General features: G+C 44.7%; 1 protein-coding gene across 1 annotated transcript in view; it reads right to left on the bottom strand.

Moving 5' to 3' along the window:
- The window catches only part of RPF2 (ribosome production factor 2 homolog), a 39,055-nt gene that overhangs the window by 16,570 nt on the left and 3,047 nt on the right, over positions 1-19,438 (bottom strand). Inside the window, exons 3-7 of the mRNA XM_060238255.1 lie at positions 18,769-18,806; positions 17,531-17,570; positions 15,225-15,306; positions 14,428-14,504; positions 11,851-11,950 (exon numbers count right to left, since the gene is read on the bottom strand). Coding sequence (XP_060094238.1) covers positions 11,851-11,950; positions 14,428-14,504; positions 15,225-15,306; positions 17,531-17,570; positions 18,769-18,806 — 337 coding nt within the window. The remainder of the gene's footprint in view (positions 1-11,850; positions 11,951-14,427; positions 14,505-15,224; positions 15,307-17,530; positions 17,571-18,768; positions 18,807-19,438) is intronic.

The following is a 19,438-nucleotide window of genomic DNA, read 5'->3' as shown; positions in this document are numbered from 1 at the left end:
AAGGCATGTTAATAAAAATAGGGAAAGTACTGGACAAATTACAAAATTAATATACCAGATCCACTTCTCTTCTGGCTTTAAGATTATTGAGTCAACTATATTTTTCTTATCATACTTTTCTCAACACTTCAGCCAAAGCAAGTTTCTACAGGCAGCAACAATTTAGAGGAAAGCCAGAAACATGAAGAGCAAAAATACTGCCTATCAATCTGTTTGAATACTCCCTCTGCTAAATTACTGTATTTCTAACTGGAAAATGCAGAAGAAAATATTTTCCAGGCATTTTAGTGCCATATTTTCTTATTCTGTGGTGGAGATTCTACATAGTTAGCTTTCATTGTGTCCCTAAGTTTTAATGAAATCAGATACTGAAATAGTGCTGTTCCCCCTTTCTCCTGACAGGATTCTTTGAAAGTTAAAATCCACACAGGGAACATTACTTGTTGCAAATGTCCCGTGAAACATCAGATCCTTGACATTCTTACCAGCTCCACCTTCAACATCCCTTTAATTTCCCCAACATTTCTTGCTCTTATGCAGACAACCATTGGTCAGCTTTAGCAAGTCTCACTTTACTTTCTAAAATGTAAAAGCTATACAAGAAAAGGGTATTTGAAGTAGTATCTTTAAGCAAACTAGCCAAACTTCACACCTTTGCTCAAAACATGGTCCTGTGTTTGAAGATGCACACATTTTTATACCCCAGTTTTGAATGCATTGTATTAAGGGACCTTTAAACTGATGGGATGTACTTCCACATAATAGTTATGATGCAGGGAGTGGGATTCATACACAAAAATGGATTGCCTTATTTGCCTGGGGTTTCACAAGTGATAGTTCTGCTTTGAACATTAACAAGTGGATGGTTAGCTCTGGTCAGCTGCTTTGGTCAGACTGCACTGTTTCTGACCCACAACACTTGATTGCCTATGTGGTCCAAGTGATCCGCATACACAGCAGGAGAAGAAATCTGTCCACCTCTTAATCTGGGATCTCCTCACAACCCATAATGCTCAAGTGACATTGTTCTTGGATGCACCCAGCCATTTATTTACTACAGGTTCAATCTCTTAATGTTCAAATGGAATGAAAATATGTCAAATGACTGAAATACTGGCAAGAGGCACTCTCTCTCTCTCTCTCACTCACACACGAGCACACACACACACACACAGAGGCAACAGAACTTCTATGCTGCCAGAATGCAATGCTAGCATATGAAAGAGGGGAACTGTTAACCTTTTTGTAAATTTCACATGATGCACAGCTACAAGTTTCCTGACCACAAGATTATAACATGCACTTAGGCTTTAACATAAAGCAATTTAAAGGGACTCAGTCCAATTTTGCTGTCGTGGCACAACATATGATCTCATTTTCCCCAACTTGTACTCACTGTAGTAACCTGATTCCCTCAAACTTCACCTTCTGTTTTTGGCTCACAAGTCAACAGAAACCTGGTTGTTTACCAGAACACTCGTTGTCAACCAAGCTCTGGTAACAAGAGTCCATCTGACACTCAATACTCTCTATGTGCTAAAGCAGAATGAGGTATTTATGAGGGCACTGACTCTTTTTAAGTTTCCTAGTGCCAAAGCAGAGACAGAAAATATGAACATATGAAGCTGCCTTATACTGAATCAGACCCTGTGTCACAGCTGGGGCCGGGTCAGGCAAAGTCCAGAGGCAGTCCGAGGTCTGTAGCCAGCAAGCAGGAGTGTCCGAGGTGCCAAATCCAAATCGCTGTGCAAGTATCGCAGGTCCGAGGTCCAGAAGCTGAGGTCAGGGAGTCCAGAAGTCAAAAGCCAAAGTCAGGGATTCAGGAACCAAAGTCAAGCCGGAGTGGATGCTAGAACGTCAGGGAGATGACTAGTTGCTTCCACAAAGCCTCCTCCCAAAGCCCACAGCTACATAGCCCTCTGCTGGCTGTTGCCCATTTAGGCTAATTGCTGGCTCTGGGAGGCAGCCAGGATCCTGTTACAACTCAAGCATCCTTGCTCTTAGGAGGGCCAGAATCCTCTCAAAACTCAGGACTCAGGGAGCGTCTTGCTTGTGAGCGTGCCGCCCTCCTCCGATCCCTGAGGTCCTGACGGAGGCGGTCACGCACACGAGCCACCCGAGAGGGCGAGGCAGGGGGGCTGGGATCTTCTTCAGCAGGAGGCAGGGGTACTGGTGCAGGTGGCAGGGGTACAGTTTCCTTGGCAGACTCGTCTTCCTCTGCAGGGTCCCCAGCACCCATGACACAATCCCCCCCCCCCAGGGCCCCCCTCCGTCGAGGGACCTGGGAGGTCGGGGTGGTCGTTGTGGAACTGTTGCACCAAGTCCGGGGCATGAAGATTGTCCACGGGCTCCCAAGACCGGTCTTCTGGGCCATATCCCTCCCAGTCCACAAGGTACTGGAGGCCTCCGCGATGGTACCGGGAGTCCAGGATCTGGCGCACCTCGTATTCTTCCTCGTCATCCACCAACACCGGTGTGGGCGGCGGTGGGCAAGGAGGCCGAGCTGGGTCAAGGGGTGCAGCTGGAACAAGGAGGGAGCGATGGAACACAGGGTGAATGCGGAGGTGAGGTGGCAACTGGAGCCTGAAAGCGACGGGGTTTATTTGGTCCATGACGGGGTAGGGTCCGATGAACCGCGCATCCAGCTTGTGAGACCGACCAGGCCGGCGCAGGTAGCGAGTCGAGAGCCACACCTGATCCCCCAGCTGGACTGGGAGGCCTTCCTGGCTCTTCCGGTCCGCAGCCAGTTTATAGGCTTCCTTGGCCCGCTGTAGCTGCTCTCGGAGCAAGTCTTGGCTGGCGCGGAGTTCTTGCAGGTAGGCCTCGACGGCGGGGACATTCGTGGGTGGCAGGATCGCCGGGAAGAACCGAGGGTGGTAGCCGTAGGTTGCAGCAAACGGGGTCATTTGGGTAGACGAGTGGACCGCGTTGTTGTATGCAAACTCCGCTAGAGGCAACAGAGTGGTCCAGTCGTCCTGTGGTAGGAGGTGTAGCAGCGGAGATATTGCTCTAGCGTGGCATTGGTGCGCTCTGTCTGACCATCTGTCTGCGGGTGGTAGGCTGAGGACAGGTGCACTCGAGTACCCAGGCTGGAATGGAGGGCTTGCCAGAACCGAGAGGAGAACTGGGGCCCCCGGTCTGAGATCAGGTGGGCTGGGAGTCCGTGCAGACGAAAGATGTGTTGCAGGTAGAGCTGAGCTGTCTCCTGAGCTGTGGGAAGTTTCGGGCACGGAATGAAGTGGGCCATCTTGGTAAATAGGTCGACGACCACCAAGATGCAAGTCTGACCTTTGGATCGTGGGAGTTCCGTGATGAAGTCCATCGAGATGGTATCCCAGGGTCCTGAGGGTGCGGGCAAGGGCTGTAACAACCCCGAGGGTTTGGCCGGGACGTCTTTGGCCCGCCGACAGACGTCACAGGAGCTGACATAACGGGCAACATCAGAGCGAACTCGTGGCCACCAGAATTCTCGCGTCAGCAAGTGGGTGGTCTTATGCTGTCCAAAGTGCCCAGCGGGCAACGAGTCGTGGGTCAGGCGTAGCACTTCTGCCCGTAAGGGCCCGGGCGGCACATAGAGGCGTTCGCGGTGTAGCAAGAGACCGCCTCGAGTCGTGAACTCGCCTGCCGAGTCATCTTGGAGGGCCTGGAGGTGTTGCTGGACCCAGGGATCGTTGGCCTGGCTAGCACGAATGTCCTCCACGAGTGTGGGTGTAGTGGAGGTGGCTGCAAACACTGAGGGCGGCAGGATGGGAGCAGCGGGCGCGGCCTCAGTTGAAGCAGGGGCGTATTCCGGTTTCCGGGAGAGTGCATCTGCTTTCCGGTTCTGGGTATGGGGGATGTAGGAGATCTGGAAGTCAAAGCGAGAGAAGAATAGGGACCACCGGATCTGGCGCTGGTTGAGACGGCGGGTGGTCTGGAGGTGCTCTAAGTTCCGGTGGTCGGTGAGCACTTGAATAGGGTGGCGAGCCCCTTCGAGGTAATGCCTCCAAACCTCAAAAGCCGCCTTGATTGCGAGCAACTCTCTCTCCCAGATGGTGTAGTTCTTCTCCGCAGCGGTGAGCTGGCGCGAGTAATAGGCGCAGGGCTGGAGTGGCTGAGACGGCTTCTCGCGCTGGGACAGCACTGCTCCCAGGGCCACGTTGGAGGCATCAGCTTCCACCGTAAAGGGAAGCTGGGGGTCAGGGTATCTCAGGAGTGGCCCGGTGGCAAAACGGGTCTTCAGAGTGGAGAAGGCGTTATCGGCCTCTGGGGACCAGTGGAAAGGTTCTTTGGGGCGGAGTAGTTGAGTCAGGGGCGTGGTCAGAGATGCATAGGCCGGGACGAATTGCCGATAATAGTTGGCGAAACCAAGGAACCGCTGCAGGTCTTTGCGATTCTGAGGGGCCTGCCAGGTCAGGACCGCTTCCACTTTTTTCGGGTCCATGAGGATTCCCTGTGGTGACTCAATGTGACCAAGGAACTCGACGGAGCGCAGGTCAAATTCGCACTTCTCCAGCTTGGCGTAGAGGCCATGGGCTCGAAGGCGCTGCAGGACCTGGCGGACGTGCTCGGCGTGCTGGGCAGGATTGCGGGAGTAGATTAGGATGTCATCCAGATATATGATCGCGAAGCGGTCGAGCAGGTCCCGGAATACATCATTCATGAACCTCTGGAAGACAGCGGGGGCGTTGGTCAATCCGAAGGGCATCACCAGGTGCTCGTACTGCCCGTATCGGGTCCCAAACGCGGTCTTCCATTCGTCTCCGGGCCGTATGCGCACCAAATTGTACGCTCCACGGAGGTCCAGCTTGGTGTAGATTTGGGCCCCCTTTAAACGATCCAAGAGTTCAGGGATCAGTGGCAGAGGGTACCGGTCGCGGATGGTGATCTTGTTCAGGGCCCGGTAGTCATTGCACAGCCGGAGCTCCCCACTTTTCTTCTTCACGAAGAGGACTGGAGCAGACAGGGGAGAAGTTGAGGGTCGGATGAATCCGCGTTTCAGGTTCTTGTCCAGGTAGTCTCGCAAAGCTGCCAACTCAGGCTCCGACATTGGGTACAGACGCCCCACCGGGAGTGGTGCCCCAGGTACCAAATCAATGGCACAGTCATAGGGTCGGTGAGGGGGAAGCTGATCTGCTCCTGTCTCCTCAAAGACATCGGCGAAATCCGCATACTTCTGAGGGAGCTGAGGACCACCACTCGGGATGCCGGCTGCTAGAGTGGTGGGAGGAGTCAGATGGGGGCATGGGTCTCGGAAGCGTAGTTCCTGCTGGGCCCAGTCCACGATGGGGTTGTGCAGCTTCAGCCAGGAAAGGCCTAGAATCAGCGGGAAGCGAGGCATGCGGGCGACATCAAACTGTAGCTGTTCTTGGTGCTGCTGGACGTGGAAGGTGATGGGACAGGTCTCCTGGGTGACGGGGCCAGAACGGAGGAGGCGCCCGTCAATAGCCTCCACCAGCGTTGGAGTCTCTTTTGGCTGCACTGGGATCTGGTGCTGCTTTACAAAGGCGGCATCTACGAAACAGTGGGCTGCTCCCGAGTCCAGCATGGCATACACGAACAGCCAGCGTCCATCGGGCAGACGGAGTTTGACTGGTAGCAGGAACGGGCCCGGGGTATCAGCCTGTTGTTCGGAGGACCCAGCTAGTCGCCCCAGGCTGGAGGGTCCACTTACGCCTGGGGCTGGCCTTTTGGCGGTGGCGGCAATGTAGGTCCGGGTATCCGATGTTTAGCAGGGCAGCCAGAGGCATAGTGGCCTGCCGTGCCGCAGTAGAGGCACAGGTTCTGCGTGCGGCGTCTGGCCTTTTCTTCTGGAGTCAGGCGGGATCGAGCAGCTCCAAGCTGCATAGGCTCACCCTCGTCTCTGGTACTAGCTGGGGATGGGAGAGGAGCCAAGTGGCATGGCGCAGGGAGCTGGCGCCCTCGGGTCTTGGCTTGGCGGCGACTTTCCAGGCGGCCATCGATGCGGAGGCAGAGGGTGATAAGTTCCTGGAGCGTGGGGGGCCGCTCCACCCTGGCCAGTTCGTCCAGGACTTCCTCTGCCAACCCCTCGGTAAACTGGTCCATCTGAGCAGCCTCATTCCACGCCAAGTCTTGGGCCAGGAGCTTGAATTCGGTGGCATACTGAGCCACCGAGGACTGGCCTTGTTTCAGGGCCCTGATTTTCCGGTTGGCTGTGGCTGCTTGGACTGGGTTGGAGAAGGCAGCAGACAGGTGGGCCTCAAACCCCTGGTAATCAGTCAGTAGGGGAGAGGACCCAACCAGTAGGGGTGTGGCCCACTTGGCCGCCTGCCCCTTTAACAGACTAATGATAAAACACACCTTCGTCTTGTCATTGGGGAAGTCCCGTGCTCTTAGTTCAAAGTACAGCTGACACTGTGCCAGGAAAGCAGGAAATTCTTCCACAGCACCCCCAAATCTGTCAGGTGGGGGAACTGGGCACTTGGCTGGAGCACTGGCCACAGGTTGTTGCTGCAAGTGCACTACTGCCTGTGTTAGCTGCTGTACCTGGGCTTGGAGCGCAGCCAGTAGTTCGGTGGTTTCACTTGCTTCAGACTCCATCCTGTGGAGTGGGTGTTTGTCGGGTGGAAGCAATCTGTCACGGCTGGGGCCGGGTCAGGCAAAGTCCAGAGGCAGTCCGAGGTCTGTAGCCAGCAAGCAGGAGTGTCCGAGGTGCCAAATCCAAATCGCTGTGCAAGTATCGCAGGTCCGAGGTCCAGAAGCCGAGGTCAGGGAGTCCAGAAGTCAAAAGCCAAAGTCAGGGATTCAGGAACCAAAGTCAAGCCGGAGTGGATGCTAGAACGTCAGGGAGATGACTAGTTGCTTCCACAAAGCCTCCTCCCAAAGCCCACAGCTATATAGCCCTCTGCTGGCTGTTGCCCATTTAGGCTAATTGCTGGCTCTGGGAGGCAGCCAGGATCCTGCTACAACTCAAGCATCCTTGCTCTTAGGAGGGCCAGAATCCTCTCAAAACTCAGGACTCAGGGAGCGTCTTGCTTGTGAGCGTGCCGCCCTCCTCCGATCCCTGAGGTCCTGACGGAGGCGGTCACGCACACGAGCCACCCGAGAGGGCGAGGCAGGGGGGCTGGGATCTTCTTCAGCACGAGGCAGGGGTACTGGTGCAGGTGGCAGGGGTACAGTTTCCTTGGCAGACTCGTCTTCCTCTGCAGGGTCCCCAGCACCCATGACACCCTGGGTCCATCAAAGTCAGTACTGTCTAGTTGGAGTTGTTGGGGATTATAGAATCATAGAGTTGGAAGGGACCTCTAGGGTCATCTAGTCCAACCCCCTGCACAAAGCAGGATTGAACCTGGAGATGAACATGAACATATGAATCTGCCTTATACTGAATCAGACCCTTGGTCCATCAAAGTCAGTGTTGTCTACTCAGACTGGCAGCGGCTCTCCAGGGTCTCAAGCTGAGGTTTTTCACTCCTATTTGCCTGGACCCTTTTTTGGAGATGTCGGGGATTGAACCTGGGACCTTCTGCTTCCCAAGCAGATGCTCTACCACTGAGCCACCGTCCCTCCCATTTCACCATTGAAGTTTCATGGTACATCAAACTGTTAAAAAAATATCGGTCAACCTGACGGTATTGGCACATCATTGATTCATAATTATATGCTAAACTTGCACTCTTTCCCTTTTGTTTTGCTTTCACATTTTGCTTAATGCAATAAAGTATCAAAATAATGCAATAAAGTATCAAAACATCTGCTGTGTACTTTGTATATATTCAGTGATGTTCTTGGCTTGCACATCTGGCTAAAACTCACTTGATAAAAGTGAGCCTTCTACAAAATGCCCACAGTACAGTCACCAACCAGCCATTGCTAACTGGAAGTAAAACTGCAATATGCAGATAAGATTCTTCAGATGGGTTTCAGACTCACTTTTATAGAGCACCACTGGCTCCCTTGATCAAAGTGAATGGCAATGGCCAGGCACTTCATAAACACTTCAGAATAATCATAAAATTCTACAAGTTTCAGAATTACTTTAATCAAGATAGCCAAATACAAAAGGAGGGAGGGAAAGAGAGAAGGGGGGAGGGGTTAGGTCCTATCTTTGGGGGACCTAAATTCCAGCAACCTGAGTGAAGATAACAAATAAATAAATATTTGTCTGTAACAAATAAATAAAGACTTGAAAGGACTTTTAAGGGGAGGAGGAAGAGGAAGAAGAGGAGGGGGAGGAGGAGATTGGATTTATACCCCACCCTTCACTGCCTGAAGGAGTCTCAGAGCAGCTTAAGATCTCCTTTCCCTTCCCCTCCTCACAGCAGACACCCTGTGAGGTAGGTTGGACTGAGAGAGCTCCCCCAGAACTGCTCTTGAGCAGAACAGCTTTGAGAGAACTTGTGGCTGACCCCAAGGTCACATCAGCAGGTGTATATGGAAGAGTGGGGAATCAAACCCGGTTCTTCCAGATGAGAGTCCATGTACTTAACTACTATACCAAACTGGCTCACATTTAGCTTTCTCAAAACCCAGTTAACCTAGAGAAGACAGAAATTAGTTCATGATAGCAGCTTTGCATCTGATTCTGGTTAGCCAGGAGTCAATATTAATGGAACTAACTGATTTATCTGGTTACATTTACCCAACAGAATCATATGTTAAGATCAATTAACAATGACTAGCTGCCATCTGAACCCCCTCCCAGAACTGCTTCCTTCCATACTATCTGGCTGCATCTGAATCAGAGGCAATCAGGCTCCCTCCACCATCCTTGCCAGATCCACCTGTCATTTGGCCAGTGTCCTAGACTTCCATCATATAACTGCAATGTGCAAGAACGTGTATCCAGTTTTGCCATCTATCTGCATCCTGTAACAAAAACACCATGTAAACAGGCTATAGAGCCAACTAGTCAAAATGACTTCTTTAAAATTTCTAAATTAGCTGTAAAAATATCTTCCCAGCTAAATAAAATATTTGAAACCTCTGCTGTGTGTGATTATTTAAAAATGATGCTCAAACTCTAGAATAATATATTAAAGTAACAAGAGATCAATATCAAAAAAACAAATGGTGTACAAACATAATAAATTTTCAATCTCTTTTCAGATAACATAAACAATGGTTGTCTTGTAAACCATAACAATATACTCAAAATAATTGTGAATAACACAACAACTAAAGACTGAATTATGCTTCTTGGATACTGATCTTGTTACTTTAATATAGTAGTTGTTCTAGAGTTTGAGCACCATTTATTGGTTTGTACTTGTCCTTCAGATTCATCATATAAAGATCGAATTAGCCAAAGTAAGTGGGCATCTATACCATAGTTGATAAGTTTCTGCCACAATCTGCTTCTAGGGACTGAATCAAATGCCATCTTTAGGTCCATAAAGGCAACATATATTAGCCATTAGGAAAAGGTGTATACTTCTTTATAAAATACAACAAAACAATGGTCTAAGGTGGAATATCCTGGCTGAAAGCCCACTTGCTCAGGGGCCAGTATAGACTTTTCTGACATCCAATTAGTCAACCTATTTAACAAATAAGAGGCATACAGCTTACCTACCACCGAGAGGAGACTGATTGGGCGATAATTCCCCAGATATGACCTGTCTCCTTTTTTGTAGATTGGGACTATAAGTGCCTGCTTCCAGCTAGGTGGAATTTTGCCAGACTCATTTATCTTAGTAAAAACTTTCGCTAATATAGGGGCCCAGCAATTGGTCCTATTACGAATAAGATCTGAAGGTAGAAAATCAGGACCAGGAGTCTTCCCTAGTTTCATTTTGTTAATAAGGCTTTCTATTTCCTGTGTAGTAACTTCAAGCCATAAGGGTAGCTCTCAAATACTAGTTTGAGATGGGACTATTGTTGGGTATGTAGACATATAAAGCTCAGAGAAATACTGAACCCAAGTTTGTGGGGGGATGGGATTCCTCATACTAGATTGGTAACCTGCTTTAGAAACAAGGGACCAAAATCATTTTGCATTCTTCCTCCTAGAGCAGGGGTCCCCAACCACCAGGTACTGGGCCGTGACCTGTTTGCAATGGGCCGCGCAACCTCGCCACCCCGCCCCGGACACCTCCTCCTCCCCCCATTTTCATCATTTTAAGGCTGGGGAAGGGAAGGAGGCAAGGGCAGTGAGGGGGCGGCAAGGCTGTGTGGCGGGCTAACCATTGAGACTAGATTAGATGAGACTAAAAAGTAGTCAATTAGACTGCATCCATTATGAGAAATGAAAGTATAGTCACCGCAAGGATCTATTTCTCTTCTGCCATTCAAAACTACCAAATCATTGTCTAATGTAAAAGATAACATGAGGAGACCAGCCTTATTTATTTTGCAATCCCTAGTAGATCACTTAGAAAAATTTGAGGTTCATCAGCATAGTCATCTGAAAGCCTTCCAGCGGCTGAAAGTCAATGGGTATCATTGGTAAATTGCCTAGATGTCAAATAGTTTTTCAGATCCCCAGAGTAAATTTTATCACTATAAGCAGCAAACCTTACTGGGAAAACAATCCCTTGAGAGGAAGAGGAAGTGATTAAGCATTGGTTTTCAACCAGTAACCTAATTTTGATGAAGACATTTTTACTGATGACCCAAGCCCTGCCATACTCCCTTGCTGGCACATCCCATATACTTGACAGCCCTTTTCAAAGTGTATGTGTGTTTGTCTATGCCATTAACGTTTTCATCTTCAGAACAATACACTATAGCTCTTATCAGCTATACTTTATAAGTTTAAGAAAAAGCTTTGTATTTCTTCTACATGGCCTAAATAGTCAGGTGTCAGAGGCCAGAGGATTCTTTAGGGTTACAATTCAAAGCTCCTGGCCAAAGTTCTAATCAACAGCACCCTTTGATTGAAAGGGACTTTGTAGTAGAGATATATATATATATAAAAAATCTTCTTTATTGGCAAATAACTTCTGTCGGCTAGACAGGGATGGGAAGGAAAAACTTCTGGAGTGGTTCACAGAAATACAAAAAGATCAACATCACATGAAATTTGAACTTCCTGTAATCAAGTGAAAACTGCCATTGATTGTGGTTATGAAGGCAGAGTGACCAAAAGATAATTCAGATCATAAAACCAGCAATTTAATGCAGGATATCACTATTCCTGTCATAAGCATTACTACAAAATCACAAACTTGCAGTGGCCTTTTAACATTTCAGAATTAATTCCAATATATGCTTAAATGGGAAGTTTTGTCTTTTCCAGAAGATCTTTGAAACAAACTGATGTTTTAGCAGAATGATATTTTTATTAGAAGTGCCTTGGAATAACAAAATCTGCTTGTAGAGGATTTACAGTGATATTTCTAGTCTGCATTTTCCAAGTCTTTACCACATTTTACTATACTCTGCTTATTTGCCACTTTCTGTATCTTAATTTGATTTCACTTTACTGTTGGTTTTTATTTGGGGCATATAGTGCATGGCAGGGTACCCCAATGAGATGTTCATGGGCACTATGGCGCACCCCAACTCCTTCCCTGTTGCACACCAAGTGTTTCTAGCAATAGGTGGGGCCATCGGAACTCCTGCCCAGTTGGCCATTTGAAATCTAATTGGCTATACGGATTAAAATAACCACACTGTTGGTTTTATTCTCTCACTCTTTCCTGGTATATTTGTAAAAATTAGTTCTCTTATCCCCTCCACTTTGGCTTCCTCTGTGCGTATGTATGCAATTGGTTCTACTTCCTGTAATGGCCATTTTGCCGCTGCACCCATTATGGTGAGTCAGAATTCCAAAAGTTGCCCACAGCCGCAGAAAGGTAGGAACTGCTGCTATTATGGTTATATGCTTACTAGAAGCTGTCCTGGGTAGTCCATGGAGTAGAAGGGTGGGATAAAAACCATCCAGATAAATGCCTTCTGAATGCTTACCAATTAGAAGACTTTTTAATCTTCGATGGTCTTCACTTAAATCAAAGGCATCACCCGCAAATATCAACATAGGCTTTGTTCCTTCAGGACACTTGCTGTTCTATTATAAACACATGGAAAGAAGATTTAAAAGGAAAAATAGTAGGTAGTAGGGTTCAGACTTGGAACAGGAATTTTATTTAATGCCATTCAATTTCAAAAGAGATACTAGAAGATCAAGTGCTGATTTTCCATTTCTCATCAGAGTTTCTGTATCTAAAAATCAAAAGGCTATTTGATGTAGACATAACAGTTCACTCTAGAGATGCAATATAATTTGATCAAAGGAGACCATTATTAGAGGGGGTTGCTTAAATGTAAAGGGTACAGTCAATATAACTTAACTCATGCTCTCCTTGCAAAAAGTTGCTTGGGTTTCCACTCAAACAAAAGGTTTTGAACAAGCGGAAGTGTTCTGAGGATTGAACCTGCCATCTTAGGAAAACAAGAACCACTGATGCAAGTGGTAAAGGGACATTCTGAGGAGACCACAAGTAGCACTGGCAGCAGGAACTTGAGGTACACTGGTCAGAAGCCAGGGAGCTAGCATTCATGCCTATCCTGCTGGATTAACCTTGGCTCACTTGGGCAAGTAAAAAAACCACAGGAAACCGATGAGTGGAGGCTTCACAGCCACAGATAATAAGGAACTCTCTTAAGATTACAATATCCAATAATATGACAACTAAGATAGATTTGTAAGGGATGATATGCAAGGGATATCTAGCCCTTGGTTGGAATCAGCATCTATTATGACGAGGTTGCCAACGTCTGAAGAAAGCTTGTCCAGTTCAGTGCTATGGGCTAATCGCTCAGCTGCACTTACTTGGCTTACACAGGTAATAGATTGGTAACTTATTCACAAGGCTGCAAACACCCATTAGCTGGGCTGCTGCTAACACTATCATGGACCGCATGTTCAACTAAACCAGGATGTGCATGCTTAGTTGTCTGTTCTCCTGAGCTACTCACCCTCTGCTAAAACCTAATTATGTTTGTACATTCAAGGGTAAATCAAAGGCTAGAGGGAGCAAAAAAAAAAAGAAGAAAACCAGTAAATTAAACAAGGAGCTCACAATTCGTTCTGCTTACATGCCAGCCAAAGTAAACAACAACAAATTAGTTATTTCCAGAGCGCAAAAGATACACGGAAGTTCTAATGAATGATCTGAGGCAGCAGCAAGCAGCCATGGTTCAAACCAACAAACAACATCACTAACTATGCTAGACAGCTAATTAAGCCAATCAGAAGTCTAATCATCATAGGAAGAACTCAATCAAAAGCTCACAGCCAGACTTGATCCTGCAGCAAGTTTTACACCAGGCCAGCAGCATTTGAAGACCCTGCTTCTGCTATATCCCACCCAATGTTGGTCTCCTCAAGTTTGTTTTTGCTTTTTAAAGTACAGATTTCAGTGAAATATGGACAAGTAAACGTGCGGAAGAGTCCTACTAATCATGCAAATCTTTCTGCTTGCTTTCCTGGATCAGGACCAAGTTGAGTTCAACCAATGTACCTGGCTGATGCAACATCCTACTGTTGAGAAGGCACTGGTTATTTCTGCCTACAGCCTGCATTTTTATTTCTTTTGAAGTGGCAGATTATAATTTATGCCAAGTCAAATCCCAAATTTATATCACGTTTCAAGAGAATGAAATGCAGCTTCTTGCCTCCAAAGTTTCCTAGTTATCTGTTCTCAAGTGTGGACGATGAGCAGCTATGAAGTTATCTGACACCCTTCCTATTCCACTGAAACTGTAAGGCTGTGCCTGCTACACCATTACCAACTGTACAAGGAGGCTCATCTAATTTGACTGCTTTTCCATTAAAAAAAAATCCCTTCACTGAGAGCACCTATGAGTTGCTAGGGGAAAGAGATCTAGCAGTGGTCTACTTGTACTTCCCAATTGCAGGAATTGTGTTTTTATAGATCTTTAATCGTGACAGTGTCTACCTGCATTGGAAGCCATAGAAGCCCGACACATTTCAGTAAAATACAGCATTATTCAAAAGGTAACTTAAGCTGGGCTGAATTGTTCTAACCAATCTTAATTTTGACTTTTTCAAATGGGAAGATACAAAATATGATCAGTGTTAATGATCACTTCGTGTCTTATAGTTAATCCAACAGTTCTGGATTTGATCCAAAACACTGCTTGGTATAGGAGTCCTCTCCCTCAAGAACTGTGTGTGGGGGGGGAGAGGGAGAGTGAAGGCACAGTAACAATCATCTTCCCCTCCTCTACCAATGGATAGTGCCATTCCCTGGCATTTTTATATGATTTGCCATCAGTACTGCTAAGAGCAAATTAGGATTGTTTTTTAAAATTCTGAAAAACAGAAATATTTCTGCCAGTGATCTATTCCTATACTAGTTATAGAGCAAAGCATACAGAACATAGTCGGCAAAATTTACACATTTCTCTCCAATGCTCAGTGACAATTTTGCTGACAGAACCCCAAACCTCTCATTTCAGCCAGTGAGCAATAATCAACAGTTATCGACATTGACCTCATGTTATTAAAAAGTAGCTTACCTTGAGATCTCTGAGGCGTACAAACTTCTCAATGCCCAACTCAACCATATCCAGGACATGATAATCATACATACGACCTATCAAATTAAGTTAAATGTTGTCCTTGGTAAGAGTGTTCAGGATATATTTGCATTTTGGAGAGTGATGTATAATAGAACTGCAGCTAATGTGTTCATAACTCATGGTACATTCCACAATTTGCATGGATTAAGGAAATGCCAGCACACAGTTAATTATTTACAGCTGCCTAGCTTCCTCTTTTGTTGCGGCAGATGAGCCAGACATTTAAAGGAGAAAAGTAGGATAATATTTTAAATAGATAAGGAGGGAATTTTGGCATTACAGAAATCTAAGTGCTAGTGGGGCTGGAGAATCAAACTTGAATTATCTTCCCCCTCCCACAATGTAGCCTTAGTCAAACCTCTAGTTCAGCCTAAGCTTCCCAGAATGGCTGCAATGATGAACATGCATAAAAGCAATTTACATGAGGAGTGATAAGAAAAGATAACTTCTTTCTTCACAAGCCAGATCTGTCAATAAAAAGTGACTAAGTCACAGATTCATGGAACAGTAGTAAGGTGAGCGTAGGAAGGTGCTATCTAAAAACCTAGGGCTGGTTTCCTGGTCCTTTCAAATACCTTCTACTAATATTTTCCCCAAAGTTTTGTTCATTAAGAGAAAAAAGCACAACAAGCTGAAATTCTCAGGATTCCATAAAGCTATCAGCTACATGTTTCTCATCTTTGTTTTTGATTCATATTCACCTCATTCCAACCCATAAAAAATAAACATATTACCTATTGTCAGATTATTAGGCCTCTTCTTATTATGTGATCCAAACAGGAACAGAGAACAGTCAGACTTCTTGGAAAAAAATTCCTATTAATTGAGAAGGGACACTGTTTAGAAACATGATGAACATATAATAGGTACCTCTCAGTGTTGAATGTACTTCTATTTAGCTGCTTTAACCTTTGCCAACAGAGAAAACTACACTGGCTGTTTATTCCCTGTTGGGAAATTAAGGCCTTGTTTTATATACGAACATGTGGTAGGCATGGATCACAATCTAGGGAGCCAGCCAATCAGCAGTACATATCCACTAGGGCTCTGGACTTAAGTTTCTTGAACTTAGGAGAATTTAAAAAAACAGTTTGTGATACAACAAGGAAAGGGCATACAGTTCAACATGGGGGAAAAAGTCAGGTCGAGGTCAGCTAACTTCACCTGTAACTACAGTTCAGCAAACTCAAGCCGCCCCCCCCCCCCAAAAAAACCCCACAGAAAAGGGAAAAAACCACACACAAACAGATCACTAATGGCCATATGTCACAGGTCAACTGCTTACCCATAGAGATATTCCATGCATTCATGTTATGTACTTGCTATTTGTTGGCCCATTAAGCACACTAATGATGTTCTTGTCTGGGCAACTGATTGCTTAGCATGCTAACCCAAATAGTGAACACTTTTAAATTTGGCAGTATATGGAATGGCTGTGTCATTTTTGATTCTGTTCTAAGTAGCAAACCTCGCTGCTGTGTTTTTAAATAAATAAATTTTTATTTCTATGTATATATGATTTCTAAAACTGATCAGACAATTAAAATCCATTACAAGTGTAAACATAGCCCAATCCCAAACAACTGTCAAAACATGGACCAGGCTCTGAAGAGGAACATATGCAAAGCATTTCCCTGTGCCATGAGAATGCATCTTTCTCTTTACATCAGCAGCAACTCACAGGGTGAATTCCTAGAGGGCATCTGAGGAAGAATGCCACTGCAAAGTAAAGCTTAAAAGCCCCTGTGTGCATACTATTACTGGCCTTGCCTCACAGAAATATCACACCCCAATAAAGCCCAGTCCTTTTAAAATTCTGTAAAGCCCATCACTTTCGGTATTCTTCATAACAAGAAAAAACGCATCCAGACTCCCTCTTCTGTTTCTCTATATAGAATCAAGTACAAATACCAAGTCCACTACTACTAGTGATAAAACAGAGCATGAGGCTGCCTATGGAATACATCTGCCTGAACAATTAATTAAAAAAAGGTTCAATTTCAGTACAATTTAATATGTCTGGCAGGAGATAGGGTGGGGTTGACTTTTGAAACCAGCCTTAGCTATGCATGGCGCCTGTTGTAAACCAAGGTAAAGGAGTTACATATTGCTCTTTTGGTAGCCGTTAACTCCTGTGGGGTCTATGTGCTATGTTTTATAATGTGATTCCATGGAAACACTTTTATTAGCATCCTTCAAACAATAGGTTTGATAGGCAGAAAGTTGATTCATTTGAAATGTGATGTTGGAGGAGTTTTACACATACTGTGTGATCCACCAAAAAGATAAATAAGGCTATCAGGCTTTGGTCACATAATGAGAAGACAAGAGTCACTGGAAAAGACAATAATGCTAGGAAATGTTGAAGGCAGCAGGAAAAGAGGAAGACCCAACAGGAGATGGATTGACTCAACCAAGAAAGCCACAGCCCTCAGTTTGCAAGACCTGAACAAGGCTGTTAATGATAGGACATTTTGGAGGACATTAATTCATAGAGCCACCATAAGTCAGAAGCAGTATGACAGTAGTTAACATACACACACAAGCTTATTTAGCTATAAACTTGGAGTACACTCCCTGTCTAACATGCACATATGCATATTTGCAATAGTACCACAAAATCAGACGCTATTTTATTACAAGTAAATGACTCTTTTTATGGTTTTAACTTGTTCTAAATTGTATTAATCAAGTTGTTGTAAACTGCATTGAGCCCCTCATAAGCGAGGAAGGGTGATCAAGAAATCCAAGTTAATAAATAAATAATAGACAATCTATCTCTTCTACAATAGTACCACCCAGAGGCAAAGAAGAACAGTGCAGCAGAGTCACTCTATAAGAAAGAAACCAACAACATACCACTAAAGAAACAGCTTGCCTGAACTGCATTTATTTTAACATTGTCCAATATTCACCTACTAGTACATCTAATTCCATATGTTATGAGATATTTCTCCTTTGAATCTTGTTTTGTTGGTTTACTTCTATACAAACAAGATCATTCTCTTGCTTTACAGTATTAAATGTCTTTCATACTCACCAATGATGTCTGATCTTCAAAAGGTCTTGTAATGTTTTTTCTGAAGAAAGGACAACAGTTCAGTTTTCCCTCTGATTTCATGCACAACATGACTGCAAGCTTTCCGTTGTCATTTTAGGAATGCAGTATTGAATGCTTTACCCATAAGTGTAAGAACTGCAATGCTATGACTGGCCAACAGCTAGTCTAGTCTACGATACAGTCTCCAACAGTGACTAAGAAGATGTTCCTGAGAAGGCCCTCAACAGGATAAGATGAATGCCTCATTTCTATCATGGTCCCTAAAGTATCCTCTATAAATACCACAGCATATGTCAATGAATTTGATAATGTGTAAATTGCAAGTAACTGATGTATTACTTTCATAGCAAAAGTGATACATTGGTGAAAGGTCAGAGCATCAAAATGTCTCACAACTTTCAAAGGACACTTATAGTAGTATCTTCCATATCCATGTGTAATAGCTTGTTCTGCTAAACACCTTTTGCCATTGCAACTGCAAAGGAGGCAACTTTCTATAGAAAGTTGTACCTGGACTGCCAAATGGGTACAATTTTTAAGGGAATCTGCATTTCCTTTTGATATGTTTTGATACAAATGTTACACAAAGGCCACTTGAGTGGGACAGGTAAATCATACATTGTATCTAAAACTACATAAAATTAAGGCTGTAAATATTTTCCTTAAGCTCTGTTCTGACAGATGCTTTCTATTTTTAAGTATAACTGAGAATTAAGCACTTCTGCAAGTCATCCCAAGCAGGCCTCCTCAGAAGTAAGCCCCAATGAGGCTTACACCAAAGGAATTATTTTTAGAACTGTAGCAGCTGTCGCAAAGCACTGCCTGCATCCGTATGAACCTATCTGACCCTGTAGAAATCTTGTAAGGCCCTGCCTCAGGTGCCTCTGTGTTCATTGTGAAATTTTAAACTAATTTTTAAGCCACCCTGAACTTGTATAAAATAAATAAATGGAGAGAACTAGTAGAACTACTGGCTAATTCTTGATAAGAGAAAATGAAATATGATTACTTAATAGCCAACTTCAATCTGACGAGATCAGAATATTTCTAATCAGAGATGCCTGATACTTAGCATACCCTTCTTCTGTTCTAAACATCATCCTAATTCTTGTTTGACAGTCTGAGTGAACGAAATAACTGTACTGAAGTTGGGGGAAAATATCTTTAGCTACTCTTAAATAAGCCAAATACATCTGACTGAAGAAAACACCACTTACTTTTTATATAGAACAGCAAATGGCTTTTTCAGAGCATACTACAAACAAAGAAAAAAAAGACATTTTATGTTGAAACTTCCATTGATTGCTAAACTACTAGGGAAACCAGTTTAAATGAGATACAGACAAAGCTGAGTTTGGATTCCAAAGTGCTTGAAGAATATTGCCATTAAATTTCCAAGCAATGTCAGATATAGACATGCACTTAAGAAGGCTGAAGCATCTAGTTGGCTAGCATATCAGATAATTTAATTCCTGGCAGAGATGTACACCTCACATTTTTGGTCTGATATGGGTATAGTACACAATAAATGCTATTAGAGAATTTTTGCTACCTTTTTTTCTTTTATCACGACATAACTACTTATATCTTTAACACTTAATAACTCAAAAGTAAATTATACCTTTTTTCCCTTTTACTGCTACACATATAATTGAAGGAGAGCAATTATATAAGTCGTATAAAAATATTTTACCCAAAGATAAACAGGTCACAGGTAAGGAGCCCCTTCTAATAAGAGGCCCCTAATATTTACAGATTTTAAAAACCATCTCCCAACAACAGTTCGCTGTCCCACTTGACAAGAGTGCACATTCATGGCCTACTACTTAACTTCGAACACCATACAAAGTTGTCCATGTTTGAGTACCTTCTTAAAATATATAATAA

This window comes from Heteronotia binoei, chromosome 1 (genome assembly GCF_032191835.1).
Source record: "Heteronotia binoei isolate CCM8104 ecotype False Entrance Well chromosome 1, APGP_CSIRO_Hbin_v1, whole genome shotgun sequence".
NCBI classification, from domain to species: domain Eukaryota; kingdom Metazoa; phylum Chordata; class Lepidosauria; order Squamata; family Gekkonidae; genus Heteronotia; species Heteronotia binoei.
The sequence above is the reverse complement of the archived record's forward strand: the minus strand, read 5'-3'. Positions and strand labels throughout refer to the sequence as shown.